Genomic DNA, 19,462 nt, shown 5'->3' on the forward strand with positions numbered 1-19,462 from the left:
CCATCCATTTTGTTTTATATATTGTTATTGATAAAATTTATATATATTACTTATCGGATTCTGATATTTGTTGGATCATATATTAATATATATGTATCCGATAAACGAATATATGCATCCGATATCTGAAATTTCTGATTTTTTTTTAAAATTGATCAGGGATATAGATCCAATGTCGAATGTTCATATATCCATTGGTAGACTTATAAAAAATAGAGACTTTATTGATAGCTGCTACAACTTTATCTGTTTCTGCTAAGAATGTATCGATTGCTTCTAAGGCTTGAGAGGTTACAAATTGGTAAAAACATCTCTAGTTTGCTCTAGTTTTACAAAATATCTTTTTGAAAATATTTCCTTTTAGAAAAACAATGAGATAGTGGATTAAATTAATTTTGCTACATATAAGGCTTCTGAAATCTGACTAGACTCAGAGTTTGATATGAGATCTGACTCAAATGTCAAAACAAGTAATCAAATTGGAAATGGAACTAAAATTCTAATTAGATCCGAGATCTGACTAAAAAGTCAAAACACAGAATCACATTGAGTAAAAAAATAAATTTGGCGCTGGAAAATATTTGTTCAAAATTTGACGCCATTAAAAGGCGGCGCGAAATGAGGTGGATTTAGTCTGAATGAATTTGTTCAAGTTACCGATATGTCCTTCATGTCTGAATGAAATAGAAGTGACATATTAAGGGTGGTTTCGTAAACTACTCTCTAGTCTAAAATCAAAATCATTCATCGCTAATGAGAAACCCTAGAAATTAGAATCTTCATCTTTATTCTGGGGGAAGAACCTCATAAGAGCTTCAGAAACGGTAATTTTGATCTTGTTGATTCGTCCTCTAAAGACTTAGTTTCTCTGGTAATCTCTCTCTCTCTCTCTCTCTGTAAGTTTGATTTTGGTTTTAGGTTTTCTTGCTTCTGTGTTTGTTTTTAGGGTTTTGTATGCAGTGTTTGGGGAACATTTGCTTTCTCGCTCTCTGTCTCGTTTTCCATTTTCCATGAGATTATGTTTTTTTCTAGAAAAGGTTCTCTGATAAATTGTATTAGTGTTATCAATCTTGTAAAACTTCATACCTAAAGAACAAAAACATCTATCTTGTTGCTAGATCTAACACTTCATCAGTCAAATTTTGGAGATTTTTTAGTTCTTATCAGTGAACGAGACTTTCTTGGAAAGTAATTATGACAAATGAAGTGGTTTCCTCTTTTTCACATTTTAGGAAACTTTCAGTTTTTGATTGACAGGTTAAGAAGAAATAGAAATTTCTTAGATAAAATTTAAACAATCTAGCTACTTCCTATTGTTATTTTAGTTATCAGCTGTTTAAATGAATCATTTTTTAATTAAATGAGATGAAGTACTTAGAAATCGTTCTCCTCTATAATGCCGCTCTTCCTTGATTTTTTCTATATTTGAGTAGTTCACTCACCATGTACTTCCCTAATGAGTGCTCTTGTTTTTCTGTAGTACTTCGTTATCAGCTTAATTCTCGAAATTGTTCTCTAATTCTAATAATTTCATGTTTTGTTGTCTTCTTTCCAAATTTTCAAATGCGACGTGCAACTATAGCAATTGTTTGAAACTTTACTCGCTTATGTTTTCATAGTTAATTTTCAAACATATCCATATGTTTATTCATTACTTCACCTAATACATCCTAATGATTGTCATTCAGAATTCTCTCTTGGCTCTGTACTAGTATTGCAACTACTTTTATCACCCGACTAAAAATCTCTCATATAAAAACTCCTTAACCATTTCTCATGCCAAAAAGTCTATCGATATCAATATTCTCAAAATGCAAATCCTTATGGCCTTCCATTTTGATACAACCTTTCCATATTTGTATTCTCCTCCAAATTCTTCTAGCCTTTGTGCTTCCTTCACAGTTGCATTGCAAGCTTACGCTATCTCACACCTAAGATGCCGAGAGGGAATGCGAATTCTGCAGCAGTTCATGAGCCCGAGGAACCTGAAAAGCCAGTTGATATGGAAGAGCAGGTGGACTTTGATGGTGACAATGATCCTGAGGAGGAAGAGATTGAGTACGAGGAGGTAGAGGAAGAGGTTGAAGAAGATGAAGAGGAAGAGGAGGAAGAGGAAGAGGTGGTGGAGGAAGAACATGGGGATGCCAATGGAGCTGATGCAGCAAAAGTCCATGAAACGGACCTGGAGATGAATGGTGCCAAGGATGATGAAGATAGCAAAGAACATGCGGAGCTTCTTGCCCTCCCCCCTCAAGGATCGGAGGTATATGTTGGTGGGCTTCCAGCTGATGTTTCCAAAGAAGATCTTAAGAGCTTTTGTGAATCTGTTGGGGAAGTGACCGAGGTAAGTTATACATGGTTGCTTTTGTGAGTGCTCTGTCTTTGCCTTTTGCGTAGACGCTGATTGCGTATGTGATCTGGGAACAGGTTAGGATGATGAAAGCAAAAGATTCTCGTGAGAACAGGGGCTATGCATTTGTAACCTTTAGAAATAAAGAGTTGGCCACAAAGGCCATTAAAGAATTGAATAATACTCAGTTCAAGGTAATATTCATTTTGTGTCTTGAATGCTTTCATTGTGATTTTGTTCAACTGCTCTTAGTAAAGAAAAAAAAGAGATCTTCAGTTCTCTGAAAAAAAGAAGCTAGTTCTGATCTTTGAAGATGTTTAGAATTGTAATACACTTTATCTGAGCCATATGTCATTTTTGATAAATAGATAAAAATTATGCCCTGTTAATGTAAGAAATGATAAAAAAAAAACTTTGACTTAGTGGGGAATCACTGGTAAACTTTGTTGAATCTCTTCCTACTTTTTGGTAATATGCATCGGTAGCTATAAATGTAGCCTCTTAATGCCGGGAATTTTCTTTTAGCTTTATTACCTTCGTTCTTGGTATTTTGTAGTTGTTAATTTGTCTCTCCTACTCCGCAGGATAAAAAGATCAAATGTTCAGACTCTCAAGCAAAGAATCAGTTGTTCATTGGTAACATTCCCCGGACCTGGGGGGAGGATGAGCTAAAGAAGGTTCTTATTGATGTTGGCCCTGGTGTCAATGTTGTGGAGCTGTTGAAGGTTAGTGCCTTTCAGTTAATAGTTATTTGGTACCTTTACTAAAATGTGAAATCTATTAATGCAAGTACTGGTTAGAGATGTAACTGTAGTAAGTTGTGGCAAGTATAATGATGATCATTCCTGCATCTACATCGATCCTTTCTCGATTCTGATTATTGCTCCATTTGTTGTTTACTTCTGTGTTGGGGTTGGTAAATGGTTTGCTTTGCAGGATCCTAAAAATTCCAGCCGGAACCGTGGATTTGCGTTCATCGGGTATTATAATCATGCTTGTGCTGAATACTCAAAGGCGAAGATGTCAAAACCTAAATTTAAGCTAGACGACAATGCTCCAACAGTAAGCTGGGCTGACCCTAAAAATTCAGATTCTTCTGCCTCTTCACAGGTGATTTTTCCTTCTTGGACTTTTGAGGTCTGTAAAGTATTGACATCTGTATTTGAGGATGCTAGCCCTTCAAAAATTGGCATAGTAGATCATGAAATGTGTAGTCCAACCATGTCTCTGGAAGCATGTTATGATTCAGCTCTTATGTTTTTCATTTATGAATTAAGTGTTGGTCTTCCCAAGGCAGTTGAGTTTACTCATCTTACAGCTACGGTATCAAATGAGACAGACTGCTTTGGATCCACTGCATTGTTGAGATGTCCATCGCGTCCTTTTAAACACGTTAAATTTAAGTTGGTCGAGTGGTACTTGTCACTGATTTTTTTCTTTCTTTAAGTACAGGTAAAGGTAGTCTATGTTAAGAATTTGCCGAAAAACACTTCTCAAAGTCAGTTAAGAAAGCTATTTGAAGAACATGGTGAGATTACAAAGATTGTGTTGCCGCCTGGAAAATCTGGACAAGAAAAGAGCAGATTTGGTTTTATTTATTTTGCCGAGAGGTCAAGCGCTATGAAGGCTCTCGAAAACCCTAATAATTATGAAATAGATGGTAATTCTTGATCTGGTATATGTTACATTCTTTCTTTACTGGAGAAATGGTTGGTGAAATTGATTCGTGTATTTTCATTGGCAGGTCAAGCTATTGAGTGTTCTCTTGCAAAGCCACAAGTAGAAGGGAAAAGCACCACAGGATCCAGTTCGCAGAAATCTGCTCAACATTCTAGCTATCTGCCTCATATGGGATATGGGTTGGTTAGTGGTGCTTATGGTGGAGGATATGGATCACCTGGTCTTGTGCAGGTGAGACTTATTCTGCCCTTATTTACATGGGTTCTCGGAACACTGCCTTATGGATTGATGTTGAGTCATAAAAAATTTCCAAAATTTAAAAGTAGATATTCAACTCCTCACTGATCTGTTACAGTTCCAGTGATATATAGTCTTTAGCCAAAATCTATGAGTTATGCGGCAACGAATTACTCTTTTTCTGTTTTGTTCCCTTGTAAGTGTAAGCTGATGTACTTACTGTTTTGGAATGGCTGTTTTTATTTTTATGTAGCAGCCCCTGATCTATGGTAGAGGACCTACTCCTGCCGGGATGGCAATGATGCCCATGCTCCTGCCTAATGGACAGATTGGATATGTTCTGTACGTTCAATACCTTCCTTTATTTATACTTCACATCCCTGCTTTACTTTTTCTGGAGATGTCTTGCTCAAGATCAATAAAAGTTTCTTTATAATGTTTATTATGCATTGGAATATGGTAAACCCTTGATCAAAATTTGGAACCCTTCTAATGTTTCCATTACTTTTCGATTTCGAAGTTGTTCCAATTTCTTGGGTTTGTTGGACCTGTCAGCTACCTTCACAATGTGGGTTACAGGCCCATTAATTTCTTGCTCAACTCAATAATCCCACATGAGAACTTAGGTTGAAAAATGAACTGGTTTTAAACTTCAAAAGGCCACTAGAAACCCTATCTTCGGGAGTGTTTGTTTTTCCAAATTTTGAAGTATGAAATTTAAATTGATTTTGTATCGCATGAGCTTTTGTATTCTTTTATCATCTATTCAGTTTTGATCTAAAAACAAGTTCCCATCACCACTGCACAAGTTTTTAGCTATATAATATCTAAATTTGGTAAAAAGATTTGCTTATACGGTATTCTCTTGTTTATAGACAGCAGCCAGGAGCCCAGCAATTCGCACCTCCTCCGCCTCAGAGGGGCGGAAGGAGTAACTGGTCAAGCAGCGGCGGAAGGCACAACAATAGTGACAGTAGCCGTGGGCGCAGGTATCACCCGTATTAATGAGCATTATTTTTTGTAGTCGATAGTCGAGTGGAGAAATGTTGTGTTTTATGACATGCACCTACTGACCTACATGTGCTGGGTTAATGTTTTCTCTTTAATGTTCTGATCTGTACTGGCACTCAATTATAATAGAAAAACAAGAAGTTTCACGTAGTTATTGAAATGTGGAACTTGTATCAGTATTATCTCTTATGTGAATATTTGCAGAAAATTGCAAGTCAGTGTTTACTTTTATATTCCACTTGTTGCTTGCTAAATCTTTATTCTGTTGAATTCAAATTTACCTTCCCATATTTCTATACGAACAAAATCTAGTCGTTGGCATTCCTGAGCGCCTCTTCCTATTTCCGTTGCTTCTTCCTATTTCCGTTGCTTGTGGCCTGAGTGTTTTTCACCAAAAGTCTAAAAATCTATTCTTCCCACTTTTGAAGAAAGAAAGAAAAATTCACCAAAAATCTAAAAATATTATGGGGCATAGTCGCTGCCCAGAGACTTTTTTTTTTTTTTGATGAGAGCTGCCCAGAGACTTATCAATGAGTTTGAAGTCATGAGGTGCTTTCAGCAAGAGAAGCCCTCATTCATGCATGCAACCATGAGGCGCTGCTTCAATGCACATATTAACTGCACATCATCTTTCAACAAAAAAAAAAAAAAACTGCACATCATTACTTTATGTCTCTCTTCATAGCATCTTTAGTGGGACACTCTAACAAACACTTTAAAAGTCTAGCGGTCAAGTATCCATGAAGGATTTTTTCCTAAATGTCAATGTAGGGGCACTTTGAATTTTTTTTTTTGTCTTAAATAGAGATCTCTAAAACACCTCTACTTAATGCACATGTCACTCTTCAATTAAATAGATAAAAAGTAGTTGAAAAACAAGAGTTTCTATTGGTTATAATTTTAGAGTGTCTCTCTTGAGAGTCTGTATTAATAAATGCTCCACATGTCATAACGTGTAGTAGAGCTTCCCATTAGAGAAGGGTTTTGACAAAATCTGTATAAATCCTAAGTGGCGCTCTAAGTTTATAGTTTGAATGTCCTGTTGGAGACGCTCTTAGAGCATCTCCAATGGGACACTCTAACAAAAACTCTAGAGTCTAGTTGTCAAGTGTCAAATAAAGATTCTCTTTCTTAAGAGCATCTCCAATGGGACACTCTAACAAAAACTCTAAAATCTAGTTGTCAAGTGGCAAATAAAGATTCTTTTTCCTAAGTGTCAATATAGAGACACCCTAAATTTTTTTTATCTCCAATGGAGATCTCTAAAATCTACTACTTAATGCATATGTTACTCTTAAATTGAATATGGAAAAAGCAGTTACAAAGAAAAGGTTTCTATTCGTTTAAATTTTAAAGTGGCACTTAAAGAGTCTCAGACAAACACTCTAGTTTTAGAGTTTCTCTCTCTAGACACTCTATAATAAATGTGTCCACCTCATAATAGAGTGTCTAACAAAGTGTCTCATTGGAGATGGTTTTTTAACAAAAACTCCAAAAAGTCATATGTGGCACTGTTAGAGATTCGGTGTCCCATTGGAAATGCTCTAAGTGTCAATGATAAAGACACTCTAAAATTATTTGGTCTCCAATGGAGATCTCTGAAATCCCTCTAGTTAATACACATGCCACTCTTAAATTGAATATGGAAAAAGTAGTTGAAAAAAAAAGGTTTCTATTGGTTTAAATTTTAAAGTGACACTTAGAGAGTCTCAAAGAGACACTCTAATTTTAAAGTTTCTCTCTCTAGAAATTCTATAATAAATGTGTCCACCTCATAATAGAGTGTCTAACAAAATGTTCGATTGGAGATGGTTTTTTAATAAAAACTCCAAAAAGTCATATGTGGCACTCTAAGTGTTAGAGATTGAGCATTTCATAGAGCATCTCCAATGGGACACTCAAACTCTAACATTTAGAGTGCCACTTGGGATTTTTTGAGATTTTGTTAAAATACCTTCTCTAGTGGGACACTCTATTTGACACTCCATGATGATGTGTGAGCATTTATTATACAGACACTCAAGAGAGACACTTTAAAACTAGAGTGTCTCATTGAGACTCTCTAAGTGTTAGAGCATCTCCAATGCAAAACTCAAAAAAATCTCCATTCTTCCTATGTGTTGAAAATTTAATATTGATGAGGTGGACAATTAGAGATATCTCAAGAGGACACTCTAGAAGTAGAGTGTCCTCTTGAGATATCTCTATTCCACCCTCGACACGTCATCTTAGAGATCCAAATAGAGTGTTGCATTGGAGAGAGTTTTTAAGAAAAAACTCTAAAAATCATATGTGGCACTCAGAGTTTCTAAGATTGAGTGTTGCATTGGAGATGCTCTTACTTTAGAATTTAAACCGATAGAAACATTTCCTTTTTAACTACTTTTTCCAGATTCAATTTAAGAGTGACATGTGCATTAAGTAGAGAGATTTTAGAGATCTCCATACATGTGCATTAAGTAGAGAGATTTTAGAGATCTCCATTGGAGACCAAAAAAGTTCAGAGTGTCTCTATATTGACACCTAGGAAAGAGAATCTTTATTGACACTTGGTAACTAGATTTGTAGATTGTTTGTTAGAGTGTCCCATTGGAGATGTTCTTAGAGAGAGTTCATTTTGGGTATAAATATCGTCATTTGTTGCAGTTTAAGTAGCATAAAAGTTCAGAAAAAAAGCATCTCAAAACTTTAGCTTGATCTCTTATATCTCATCACATTTTGCAACACAATATTAGCATGATCGTTTCTAGAAGCGGGTAAAAAGATTTAAAGGTATAGACGAATGATTGGTTGAAGGCTATCTGAAAGTTAAGATAAGTCATGTTCTTAATATTTAAACGTTACATCTAGCTAATAGCCTAATATCAATTTTGCAGCTCTCAACCTAACAGGAAATAACTATATTACTTGGGGACTTAGTATTGAATCTCATTTGGAGGAAATGAATCTAAAGAAGACCACACCTAGGGGATAATAACAAAACTTATCAAAATTGTACTGCGGTTGTACTGAATTTTATTTGACACCATTTATGTGAAGATCTAAAGTTGAATTATTTAACTTCGAGGGACCCTCTATTGCTATGGACCGGTTTAAAGAGACCGTTTTGACCATTTAAAAAGAGTTATTCTTCCTACGGTTCTGAATGACTGGCTGAACATGAGACTACATGATTATAAAATTGTCTCAAAATAGACAAATTATTTGTTTAAATATGTCAGTATTGTCGTTATTTTAAACGTAATACAACTATATTATGAAACAATTTATAATATTGCAATCTCAAGTCCAACTAGTCATTCGAAGTCTTCATAAGGATAACCCTTTTTAAACGGTCAAACTGTTTATTTATAGCGATCCATAACAATAGAGGGTCTCTCGTAACTAAATATTCCGACTTTAAATCTTCACATAAATGGTGTCAGATAAAATTCAGTGCAGTTGCACGATTTTGAGAAGTTTCGTTATTACCCTCTACTATGGTCTTCTTTAGATTCTTTTCTTCTGAATGCGATTCAATATCAAATGCCTAAATAATGTAGTTCTTTTTCGATAGGTCGATAGATGCAAAATTGATACTAGTTAGATTCGACATTGAGTATATTAACACAACTTCCCTTAAAATGTAGAGAGTCTTTAAGACAATCCTTCGTCTACACCCTTTAATTTCTTTAGGGGAGAAAATAGAATTAACTCTCAAAACCATAAAAAAACATTAAAGTCACTTCATATCTCACTCTTTCCTCCATTTCATCACCCCACTCCTCCACCTCATCTCTCTCGCCACCTCATCATCTTCTCCGCTGAGGTTGTCAATCAAATTTTTCGGCGATCTTGAAATTTTTAAGATAAATTTTTTTCTTCTTTCTCTTTCTTCTTCCCTTTCTTCTCTTTCTTTATATCTCCGACGAAGAAGAGGAGCTCTTTCAGAGCTTTGGTTTCGTCTGGAAACCCGACACAATCTGGTCTCCTCTGGTATGGTTTCTATAACAAAGAAGCGAACGATCTCATTGCAAGATATAGGTAAATATAATAATATCTTTTACTTAATGTTAAACTTATTGTTATTAAGGTTTGATTTTGTTTATGATTTTGAAGTAGGATCAGGAGGTAAAAGTTACTACGTCACAATTAAGGGTGAGAATCCAGGCGGAGGTATAGTCATGATATAGATATGAGAGTTGATTTTCTAAACCTAACTTTGGAAGATGTGGATAACTATCTTGATGCCTACTGTCGTGGTTTTGTGGATAAGAATGTTGCTAACTGTCGCGGTTATGTACAATTGGATCAACCTACTAAAGAAAAGATAACAAATGAGATCAAGCTCTGGCACGTAATCTCCTCTTCATGTTTTAAAATGGGATAATGCTACTCAGACTCCCAAAGTACAGACGAAGTCAAGAAAGTAGACACTATTTGGTTAAAGATTTGTAAATCGCTTTTATTTTGGTAAAGGTGAATAAAACCCACGCCCTCAAAATTCTTACATTCTTGACTTTGTTTGTACTTTGGGAGTCTGAGTGGCATTATCCTTTAAAATGTGGGATCATTTTTTCCATCTAAAAGAATTTGTCTACATCTTTTATGTGTGAATACGTACACACGGCAAGGCGACACCCTTGCTTTCGAAGCAGATCACCTTGCTGGTAGGAAAAACTTACTTTTGAAACCTTATTTACAGTTTACACTATTGTTATTATGACTTATTTTATAATAGGGTATATCCCGTGCCCTAGGGCACGAACAGTTGCATCGATCAAATTGGAAGACTTTTCATATTTAAGGTGTAGTTTGACGACCAAAAGTAGAAGTTCTTTCGCTTGTAGTAGAAGCTCTTTTGCTTGTAGTAGGAGCTCTTTTGCTTTAAAAAAATAAAAAATTATCAGAAGTATGTTTGGCGAAAATGTTACTTATAAGTAAAAAAGTCAAAAAGTTAGTTCGGTCATGTAATTTACTTTCTATTTTCTTTTTCTCATATAGACGCCTGATTTTAATTAAATTTATTTATGATATTCATGATTACTCTTTTGGATGGTGGTGCTATTGGTGGTAGTGGTGGTGGAGCCTTTGAGATATGGTGATGGAAGCGGTGGTGGTTATGATGTGGTTGAGGTGTGGTGGTAGTGGAGGTGCGGTGGCAGGGATATGGTGGTGGTGGAAGTATGATGGTGGTGGCAGGGGCGGTGGTGGTGGAGGTATGAGATGGTGGTGGTGTGGTGGTGTGGTGGTGTGGTGGATGTATCGGGATGGTGGTGGTGGTTGAGATACAATGGTGGTGGAGGTTTGAAATGTGGTGGTGGAAGAGGTGTATAGTGGTGGTGGTGGTACAACGGTGTGGTGGTGGAGCGCAAATAAACAAAGAACTTTTTTGGTAAAGTAAGATTCATTCATACGCAGAAGAAAAGTTGCTTAACTTTAAAGTCAAAAGCTGAAAATATGAACTTTTAATATCTTAATATAGGAAAGATATTCCAACATTGTTTTTAATCCACACTGTTGTATAAAACATTTCCATTTTCAATATATTCTGTATAATTTTTGGACCAGTTGATCGAAATTTTCACCAGATCCTGCTAATTCCTGCTACTTACTGTGACTTGTATGTAAGATGTAACATTAGGAGGAACAAGGAACGAAATTGGAGATCGTCATCCAAAAATAGGGCAAGGGGCATTAATTGGAGCTAGTGCAACTATACTTGGAAACATTCAAATAGGTGAAGGAGCGATGGTAGTTGCTGGTTCACTTGTTAATAAATAGGTCTTGCTGGATAATAAAATAAATGTGAAGTATCCAAGGGATAATTGTTGAAGTATCGTCCAGACGCCCATACAAGATTCATATGCTAAACTTAATCTTTCTAAAAAAAAGATGATCATTTGTATAGAAAATCATGGTGATGCCACTGTTCTGACTTTTTCTTTTCGGTTCTTGGGGTTCTTAAGCATGGTGGCAGGAATACTGGCACAGGTGGTTGGATTTGTAAAAGAACAAGATCCATCTTTGACAATGAAGCAACGGTATGTTAGATATTGTCTATGTCTCCGTACTTGGGGTCAATGAGGAGGTAACGTAATTGGATGCATGTCTTGTTCCTTTTTTGATCCGTATTTGGGATGTAGCCGCATATATTAAGTGCATTTGACTATGTCTCCTTGCAAGTACCTTGATTCAAAAATTTTCCAACACGTCGGAGCTCGCTCATCCTTTATTTTTGTCACTCTCCTGGTCACATGTGCCAAACTGGTACAACACCTGTCTCAATGCTATCGACATTGCCCTTAATTTTGGCATCACCAAGGGCTAGAACATGGTACGTGGTTTTTCTTGCATAGGGCTGGTTAGACCATCGTAGTTCCACATGACCGTCTGTAAACCCATACACGGGTAAATATGTAAAACAAGGTGTTTCCGTGTTGGCCATGTCCCAAAGGTCGTCTCAACTGATGTGGGATTAAGTGCGATTCACCTGAACCTTCCAATTCATATAACATACTGAACATGATGTCCTCTGAAATTATCCGCGTGATATGTGAATTTAACCGTTAAAACTGTTGGAAACGGAGCCGATTTTGGCTCGACCCGACTCGTCAAACTCAGAAACGGAATGCACCATTGCGTTCTTCTCGTGGAGCTCTTAAACTTAGAGCCAAGAATCACTAAAATCGGATTCCGGATGAATGAGAAATTCAAGTTTAAAATTTGGACGAATATCGGTTGAAATAGGGACTAAAACGTCAAAAGGGACAAGTCAGATTGGGGACTGTTTGAGCGAAGCACGCACGTCCAAATCTGAACGGCAGGCGTTCACTCCGTGGGAATTCGCGTGATTTAGCAGTTGCGCGGTTAGGTCCTCGGGACATATTCGGGATGCGACTAAAAGCGGTGGATCTAAGCGATCCAACGACGCGCGTCACTTTCGCGTCGAGCATGGCTCGGGATTTTCGCTAGATCTCGATCTGACGGTCAGTTTGCTCCTCTGTTGGGCACGTCTCGAGACAAGTCAATCTCCATCTAACAGTGGGCGTTTGTTCCGCGTTTTTTAGCCAGATCCGACGTCCTAGAGTGCACCGACTCTTATATTCAGTTTAAGTCCGTGAATTTGAAGAGTTATGTCTTTTGAACCCAAAAGACAAATGCACCTATCCGGTTCCTATATAAACAACCCAACCCCACGTCATTTTACAATCAATTTCATTCTCTTATTCTCTTCTAACAATTAGTATTCTGGTGTGTTTGGAATATCTAATTGGGAAGTAATTCTAGTATATCTAGAAAAAGGAAGAAAGAAGTTTCGAGTGAAGTTAGAATTGTAAAGCGTCCAGAAGATCCAAGTCGTTCTCTTCTTCTCTTCTCTTCTAACGATTAGTATGTGTGTCTGGAATATCTAATTGGGAAGTAATTCTAGTATCTCTAGAAAAGGAAGTAAGAAGCTTCGAGTGAACTTATAATCTTAAAGCGTCTAGAAGACCCAATCGCATCAGTCCAAGAGCTCCGATTATTTACGAAGGTTCGACCGCTTTCAGAATATAAAAGTACCATCTTAAAATTCTGAAAAGATAGTCGTTGTATCCCGAAGGCATACACCCTAACATTTGGTACTGTTATGAGGGTGTAAAATGTCTTAAGGAAAGAGAATTTCTTCTCGCCTCGACTCCATTATCTTCTGTCTATCTCAGTTAATCCGAAAGAAGGAATTACTGATAAGATCGGTATTCATTTATCGTTTATCTCTCTATAAGTTAGAGAAATGAAATTCCCTACTTCAACCCAGACTCTGGCTTAAACAAGACCAGACAGAGTTAAAGTGAACTCAAACCATAACCAGAGGAACAACAAGAACTACATATGTATGTGTTAGAGAGTGAGATTGACTGCTTTCTGTGATTACTTGTAGGAAACTTAAAATAAGAAAGGAGATGACGAAGTACGATAGCCCAGGACTAATGGTTGTAAAAAGAAAAAGCAAAGATAAAGTAGAGGGCCTTGACTTGTGGTCTTTTATGTATTAAGGGTTTCAGGTGAGGACTGGCTTGATCCTTTTTGTATAATTTTACAAGATGAAGTCTCAAGTAGTTTCTTGAATAAGCTAACAAGTATCTCTTGTTTTGTTTCAACAAAAAAAGTATCTCTTGTTTTTCCTACTCTATTTGTGTTGTATTTGTTTGAGATTTCTGCTGGAAATGGGAAATGGGTGAGAGCCGAGTATCCTGACCAACTAGACTACAACGGAGTGTGCTTACTATCTAAACTTTTAAGTTTAAAATGCTATTCTGGCTCGAGGTAGTATGTAGGTAACTGTTCCCATTTTCTTTTGAATTTATCCCAAGGTGTATAATTCCCAAATTTTGACTTCAACTAAGAATGGAACATGAGACTTCTATCTTAGAAAGTGAATATCCAACCATTACACAAAGTATTGATTTTAGTTCAAATATTGGCTTTACGACCCAAGACTAAAGTTTTTTCTATTTTAATCCTTATTAAAACGCTGGTCCCATTTAGATGGAGCGTTGGAGTACCGCTCCGTAGATTCCTTCTTGCTCTTGAATGATTTATTGGGAGCAGAAATGGGTACAGGGCTGGGTTATGCGGGGACATTGAGTATCTACTCTTTTTTTTCAGCTTTCTTCCTATTCATAGGTCAATTTATTACATACCTCTCTCAGCTTCAGAGACCACCAAGCCGATTCTTATTTCTCTAGCCGCCCGTCGTCTTCTTTTCCTGTCTAATAACCTATTGTTTGTTAGATTTAGTGACGGACTTCCTAACTTACAAAACTCGAGAACAACAAATTGTACATATGTAGATAACAAGTCCTTCCTTCCCTCTAAATTTTTTTTAGGCTGAACAAGTCCTTTCTTAGGAGGAAAGTCTGTTCAAATACACATATGCTGATCAAATTATTCAATAAACACGGAATTATAAGGTATACCAAAATTATAAAAACAACTAGCACCAGTGGTCTAGTGGTAGAATAGTACCCTGCCACGGTACAGACCCGGGTTCGATTCCCGGCTGGTGCATTTTGAATCATTTTTTCTATAGGAACTTTTTTACGTTTTTGAGACAGTCCCCTGAAAATTGATGCTCAAGTTCCGAGTGCTTTAGGAATTTGTGTGAGTAAGACTTCTCTTGAGTTCAATTCATACTTGGTTCACGCATAATGCCCCGTTTGATGAGGAAAGGGATGTCCTCTTTTATTCTGCTCTACATAAACAAAAGCTATGTGTATAGGGATCCACGATTAAAGACTGAGGGAGGTTAATGCATATGCTGAATTGCGCCACTCCGTTAGGACCTTTTGCTCAAGCCCCCCGGACACGTTAGTGCATATGTTGAATTGCGCCACTCTTCACCGACACGGCGACACGTTTTTCTGTCATTTCCCTTTCCGGGAGATGCTAGAGTGACTTAGAGGGTGACATAATGACGTAGAATTCACTAAAAGACAAGGTTTTTTCAAAGTTTGACTACGGTGGGGAACCCTTTTGTTTCTGAATGAGGAAATTTGGGCACCCTTTTGTTTCTAAATGACGTAGAATTCACTAAAAAACTATGTATCTTCTTCTGATTTTCCATGTTAACTATGTCTCGAGTCTTGATGCTAGTACTTACTAAAGCTCTTGAGAAAGGGAAGTATTTAATGTTAAACTAGTATTTACTGAATGCTAGTTTCATCTGCACAGACCCTTTATCCCACATTGTTTAGGAAAACCTTCAAGACCTTCTCTTGCATATTGGCTAGCCCTTTTGGGAAGGGTTGGCACCTAGATTGGCTGGCTGGAGAAGTCTAGGGTGATATTAGTGAGCTTGGGCTGTACTCCAAATTTAAGGACAATATTGCCTTTTCAATGGGTTTGGCACCTAGGTTGGTTAGGTGAAGAAGTCTGGTGTGGTCTAAGGTAAGGCCCACGCCGAGAAACAAACCTTGTACTATGCGAAACTAGGTTAGTGAGCTTGGGTTCTGCTGAAATCAAGGACAACGAGTTTGTTATTGACGACTGGTACATCACATGGCCATTTAAGTAGGACATCAGAAACCAACAAAAAATTATGTTTCTCCTTTTTTCGTTGAAACAATAGATTGTATTAGCGTATTCATATTATGGGCGAGGACCCAATTTTTTGTCATGTCCATGAACCTATAGAATAGATTTTAGAGGTTAGTATGAATGAGGACCCGATATGTTGATTTTGTAATGAAGTAACGGTTTTAGATACTTATGGATTAAGACCTTGTTTTCCATGTTCTTTTGACGTTTTTAACATTCATATCCACTTACATTATTGCCTGAAAGACGAAGCAAATATCAATGCTTAATTTTATATTATTGATTGAACTGAAGGGGTTCTAAGAAGGCAAGAATAAAGACCACGAATGAAATGAAGCAGCGAAAAATGGAGAAAATCCAAAATGGGTAACGTCCTAACAACCGTTTCCTTTCTTTATTCCCAAGTTCCTTTCACTTATATTCAATATGTCTCTGACTCCTCTCCAATTAGTATTTTCATAAGCTCCTCTAAAATATAAAATCTTTGTACGAAGACTTGTTGTGCGAACTTGACTTTTCCAAGTCTTCTGCTACTCCCTAACCCTTACCATCGTACTCATGTTTACATTCATAAGTTTATGTTCATACTTCGGCTTCCACAATATATATATAAAATCTTTGGTTGATTTAAGTTATCTTACGTTCCGATTGTGAGTTGATTCATCATCATCGACGATTTCGATCATTGAACAATTATAATGAAGAAATAATTCTACCATAATCTCTTAGTTGGTGAGACTTGCAATAATTCTTTGGTTTGAATTTTTAGTTCATTTTATGTTAAAAAAAAATAGAAAATAAAATATATAATGTATAATTAAGAAAAGTTTGATTGATACAGCTAACAAATATATAATGTGATACCTACCTCATTTGAAGTCGAATCTGTTATTGTTTGTCTTGTTTCCTCCTAAGTTCACACCACTCTTACACTCTGTGTTAGGTCTTCATCAAAATTTAAAGGGTAAAGGGTGGTTTTTTTTCTAAATAATGTGAATTGCAGGAAAGTGTGTATTCAATTGTTGGTGAAGTTGTTGGGCCAAGCCATTAACCCTAGAAATGTGAAAATTGTTGCATTTTTGGCCACCTTCACAATAATTTTGTGACAGTCAAGGACTTTCCCAATCTGAAATAATTTATTAGACCCATTAAGCTTTGAATCACATATCATTGACTTGAGAAATAGTTTACCTAGATCCTATGTAATTTTAGCCTAATAGTCTAAACGTATTTTGCCAATCAAAGATGGGTCGGTGTGGAATTTTAGTCCGTGAAAAAGACGGGCCAGAGATAAACAGTTGTTTGCCTTGAAAAACATGATGTTTGTCTTGAAAAACTTGTTAATTGTGTATTTTTTTTGTTTTTCCCATTTATTACTTTCTAAGTATCTTGTTTGTCCATTGGTTGAAACGTTGATTATATGGAGCAAATAATAGTATCTATTGAGCATGGAATTGTTTGCATCGAACAAACAAAAATTGTATCACACAAGAAAATGTTTGAAGAATATATCTTCATCTTCAATGGCTAAGATTATACTTTTCAAATTTATCTTTAAAGGTTGAGGTTACATTTTCCAAGTTTATCTCAAAGGGTTGAAATTATACTATCCATACATATCTTCAATGGCTAAGTTTAAATCTCCCAAACTTATCTCTAATGGTTGAGATTATAGAACTATTCCTGCTCATTAAGGGTGACCGCTAAAATCGAAAGACCGGTGAAAATCAAACCAGACCAGACAATAAAAAAACAAGTGCAAAAACACCCGGTCTATAATGGTCGGTCTTTTTTTATTGAATTGGTCTTTAAGTCCGGTTCGGTCATTTTTCTAACAAATTCATGGGGCCCGTACCGGACTGCATTAAATGTCATATATATCATCCATACAATTAATGGTAAAATATTAATGGATAATTAAGTTTATATCTTATAATGGAACTAGGTATAACCCGTGCCTTCGGCACGGAATGTTAAATCTAACGCTACACGTGTGCACTGATGATCAACAAATTAATTAATATCCTCCATACTTTGCCAATAAGAAAAGATTGTGACATAAAAAAAAGGATTGTGACAAAGAAAAAATCCATACTTCGCAAAACAATATGGATTGCTGTAATCTAGAACAATTTAAAATTTGTAGTTTTCATGACTTTGACTCTCTCCGTAAAGCTGAATTTAAGTAGCGTTTTATGCTAAAATCTTTGTCAAGTACACGAACAACATTATCAGTAAGGAAGTATCGCTGTTTTGAAAGCGCAATAGAGATATATCAGGTGGTCGATCTAGATTATAAAATTTGGTTGTTTTTTGTGTTTGCCTGAGGGACTAACTTTGACCATCATACGTAAAGTGTTTTAAGAAAGATGTGATAAAAAACGTAACAACAATGCATAAGATAACAATAACAATCCCAAATCTGATTTATTTAAAAAGATGACCAAATCTAAGCCAAAGAGAAAGTAATTACCAGAAAAACATGAAATGTATACAACATTCTTATAGAAGTTGTAATGTATCATGTAACTCATACGTTGAATCACAAATCTAAACTGATCTATAGACAAATCTGATGTGATTACTGCTTGTCTTCTCTTTTGACTACGGATGTCAACTCCAAGATTAACCATTTAGACCACTGAAACACCCTTTGCACCTAGGAAAAATCAGATGAACAATCTATCAATTTTATACAGAATAAATTTATCCAAGCATACATATTATCGATACAATCAAAGAAATGCACACATACCGTTTGCAATTGCCAGTATTTATGTCATTTCTCCTATTCTTCACAAAAAATAACAAAGCAAAAAAAGAAATTCAAAATCAAAACTAACAACCAATATATCTTAAAGTTATAAACCATTAGCATCAAACTCGGTAAAAATATTCATATTTAGGTCTCTCCTCACTCATAATCATCTAAAAGACTAAATTGATAATAATATAGAAAGAAAAAAAATCCAAATACTTAACCCAAACAATGCAACAAACGCCATAAAGAAAGAAAAATGGATAGAAAAAAGAAGATTACCATCTTTCTTTGTTGGTGAAGGAAGATCCTCTACTTTGAGTCCTCTAATTGAAGTTTCTTACTGAGAAATAACCATGGTTTAATGGTGAAGAGATACAATTAAATGATGTTGTTAATTGGTAAATAAAAAAGAATTGAAAGATGGAACAATCAACAAAGTAACCCATGAAACACCTACGAATAAAGTTCTAAATTATTAGCATCAAACTCCATAAAAGTATTCATATTTAGGTCTCTCCTCGCTCATAAGCATCTAAAAGACTAAATTGATAATAATATAGAGAGAAGAAATTCCAAAGTAAATTAATCGAAAGAATGCAAGAAACACCATAAAGAAAGAAAAACGGATAGAAAAAAAGATTTACATCTTTCTTTGTTGGTGAAGGTAGATCCTCTACCGTGCCATGATTTAATGGTCAAAAGATACAACTAAATGATTTTGTACATGGGTAAATGAAAAAGAATAGAAAGATGGAACATTTTAACCCATGAAACACCTATAAATGCAAGGAGTGGTGTTTTAATGAGGGCAAAATGATATGGAAGAGCAAGGATAGGTGAATGAAACGGTTTGTAATTGAGTAATTATTCATGATTTAATGCCAAAAATTAAAACCGACATAACATTAAAGATTATAGTTAATTATTATTTAATGGTTAAGATTTAATTTGATAGATCTAGCTTAAAACAGACGGTTAGATTTATCTTTTTGTTTGTCTAAAGGATGAGATCGTGTCAAATCGAAACGGACGGTCGGATTTATCTCTATGTTTGTCTATTAGTTTGTCTTTGGTTTTGTCCTAGTCAGCACTCATCATCCTATTTTATATAATAGATTGCTTTTGTTCTCTATTTTGTTTCGATACGCTACTGAGTGAAAGAAAAATATGCGAAATTGTTGTCATTGTTGAATTATGTTCATTTGATCACTTGTGCACGATATTAGCTTCAATATAATCTTTTGATTGTTAATATTTCGTGAAATAAAGTTTAATTAAGTTTACACCGAAAAATCGAACCAAAAGACCAATTTTTAAATGGTTGGTCTATTTTATTGTGGACGGATTTTTGGTCGTGCTTTTTA

General features: G+C 35.8%; 1 protein-coding gene and 1 non-coding gene across 9 annotated transcripts; both read left to right on the plus strand.

Moving 5' to 3' along the window:
* Positions 1-533: 533 nt before the first annotated feature.
* On the plus strand, positions 534-5,532 carry LOC147568339 (heterogeneous nuclear ribonucleoprotein Q-like). Of its 8 annotated transcripts, none has more exons than XM_086654782.1 (9): positions 534-871; positions 1,903-2,344; positions 2,428-2,544; positions 2,935-3,075; positions 3,287-3,460; positions 3,803-4,010; positions 4,095-4,261; positions 4,521-4,609; positions 5,143-5,532. In XM_086654782.1, the coding sequence occupies exons 2-9, from the start codon at positions 1,937-1,939 to the stop codon at positions 5,270-5,272; spliced, it is 1,434 nt and encodes a 477-aa protein (XP_086510908.1). In that variant the 5' UTR covers positions 534-871; positions 1,903-1,936; the 3' UTR covers positions 5,273-5,532. The 8 variants fall into 8 exon arrangements, with proteins under 8 accessions (XP_086510908.1, XP_086510913.1, XP_086510907.1 ...); XM_086654787.1 differs by having other exon boundaries at positions 712-871; positions 4,524-4,609; XM_086654781.1 differs by having other exon boundaries at positions 726-871; positions 1,689-2,344.
* Positions 5,533-14,237: 8,705 nt separating this feature from the next.
* On the plus strand, positions 14,238-14,308 carry TRNAG-GCC (transfer RNA glycine (anticodon GCC)). The gene has a single exon. It is a non-coding gene; the product is annotated as a tRNA-Gly (tRNA).
* The last annotated feature ends 5,154 nt before the right edge of the window (positions 14,309-19,462 follow it).

This window comes from Eschscholzia californica, unplaced genomic scaffold (genome assembly GCF_041429995.1).
Source record: "Eschscholzia californica isolate CP2 unplaced genomic scaffold, dmEscCali1.0.p SCAF_1, whole genome shotgun sequence".
Classification (NCBI taxonomy): Eukaryota; Viridiplantae; Streptophyta; class Magnoliopsida; order Ranunculales; family Papaveraceae; genus Eschscholzia; species Eschscholzia californica.

What these genes read in the sequence shown, in the direction of transcription:
- LOC147568339 (XM_086654782.1), top strand. Translation starts at nt 1,937, where the DNA reads ATGCCGAGAGGGAATGCGAATTCTGCAGCAGTTCATGAGCCCGAGGAA. An exon ending in TGAATAATACTCAGTTCAAG is followed by an intron (nt 2,545 to 2,934) that starts GTAATATTCATT and finishes CCTACTCCGCAG; the next exon opens with GATAAAAAGATCAAATGTTC. An exon ending in GATCACCTGGTCTTGTGCAG is followed by an intron (nt 4,262 to 4,520) that starts GTGAGACTTATT and finishes ATTTTTATGTAG; the next exon opens with CAGCCCCTGATCTATGGTAG.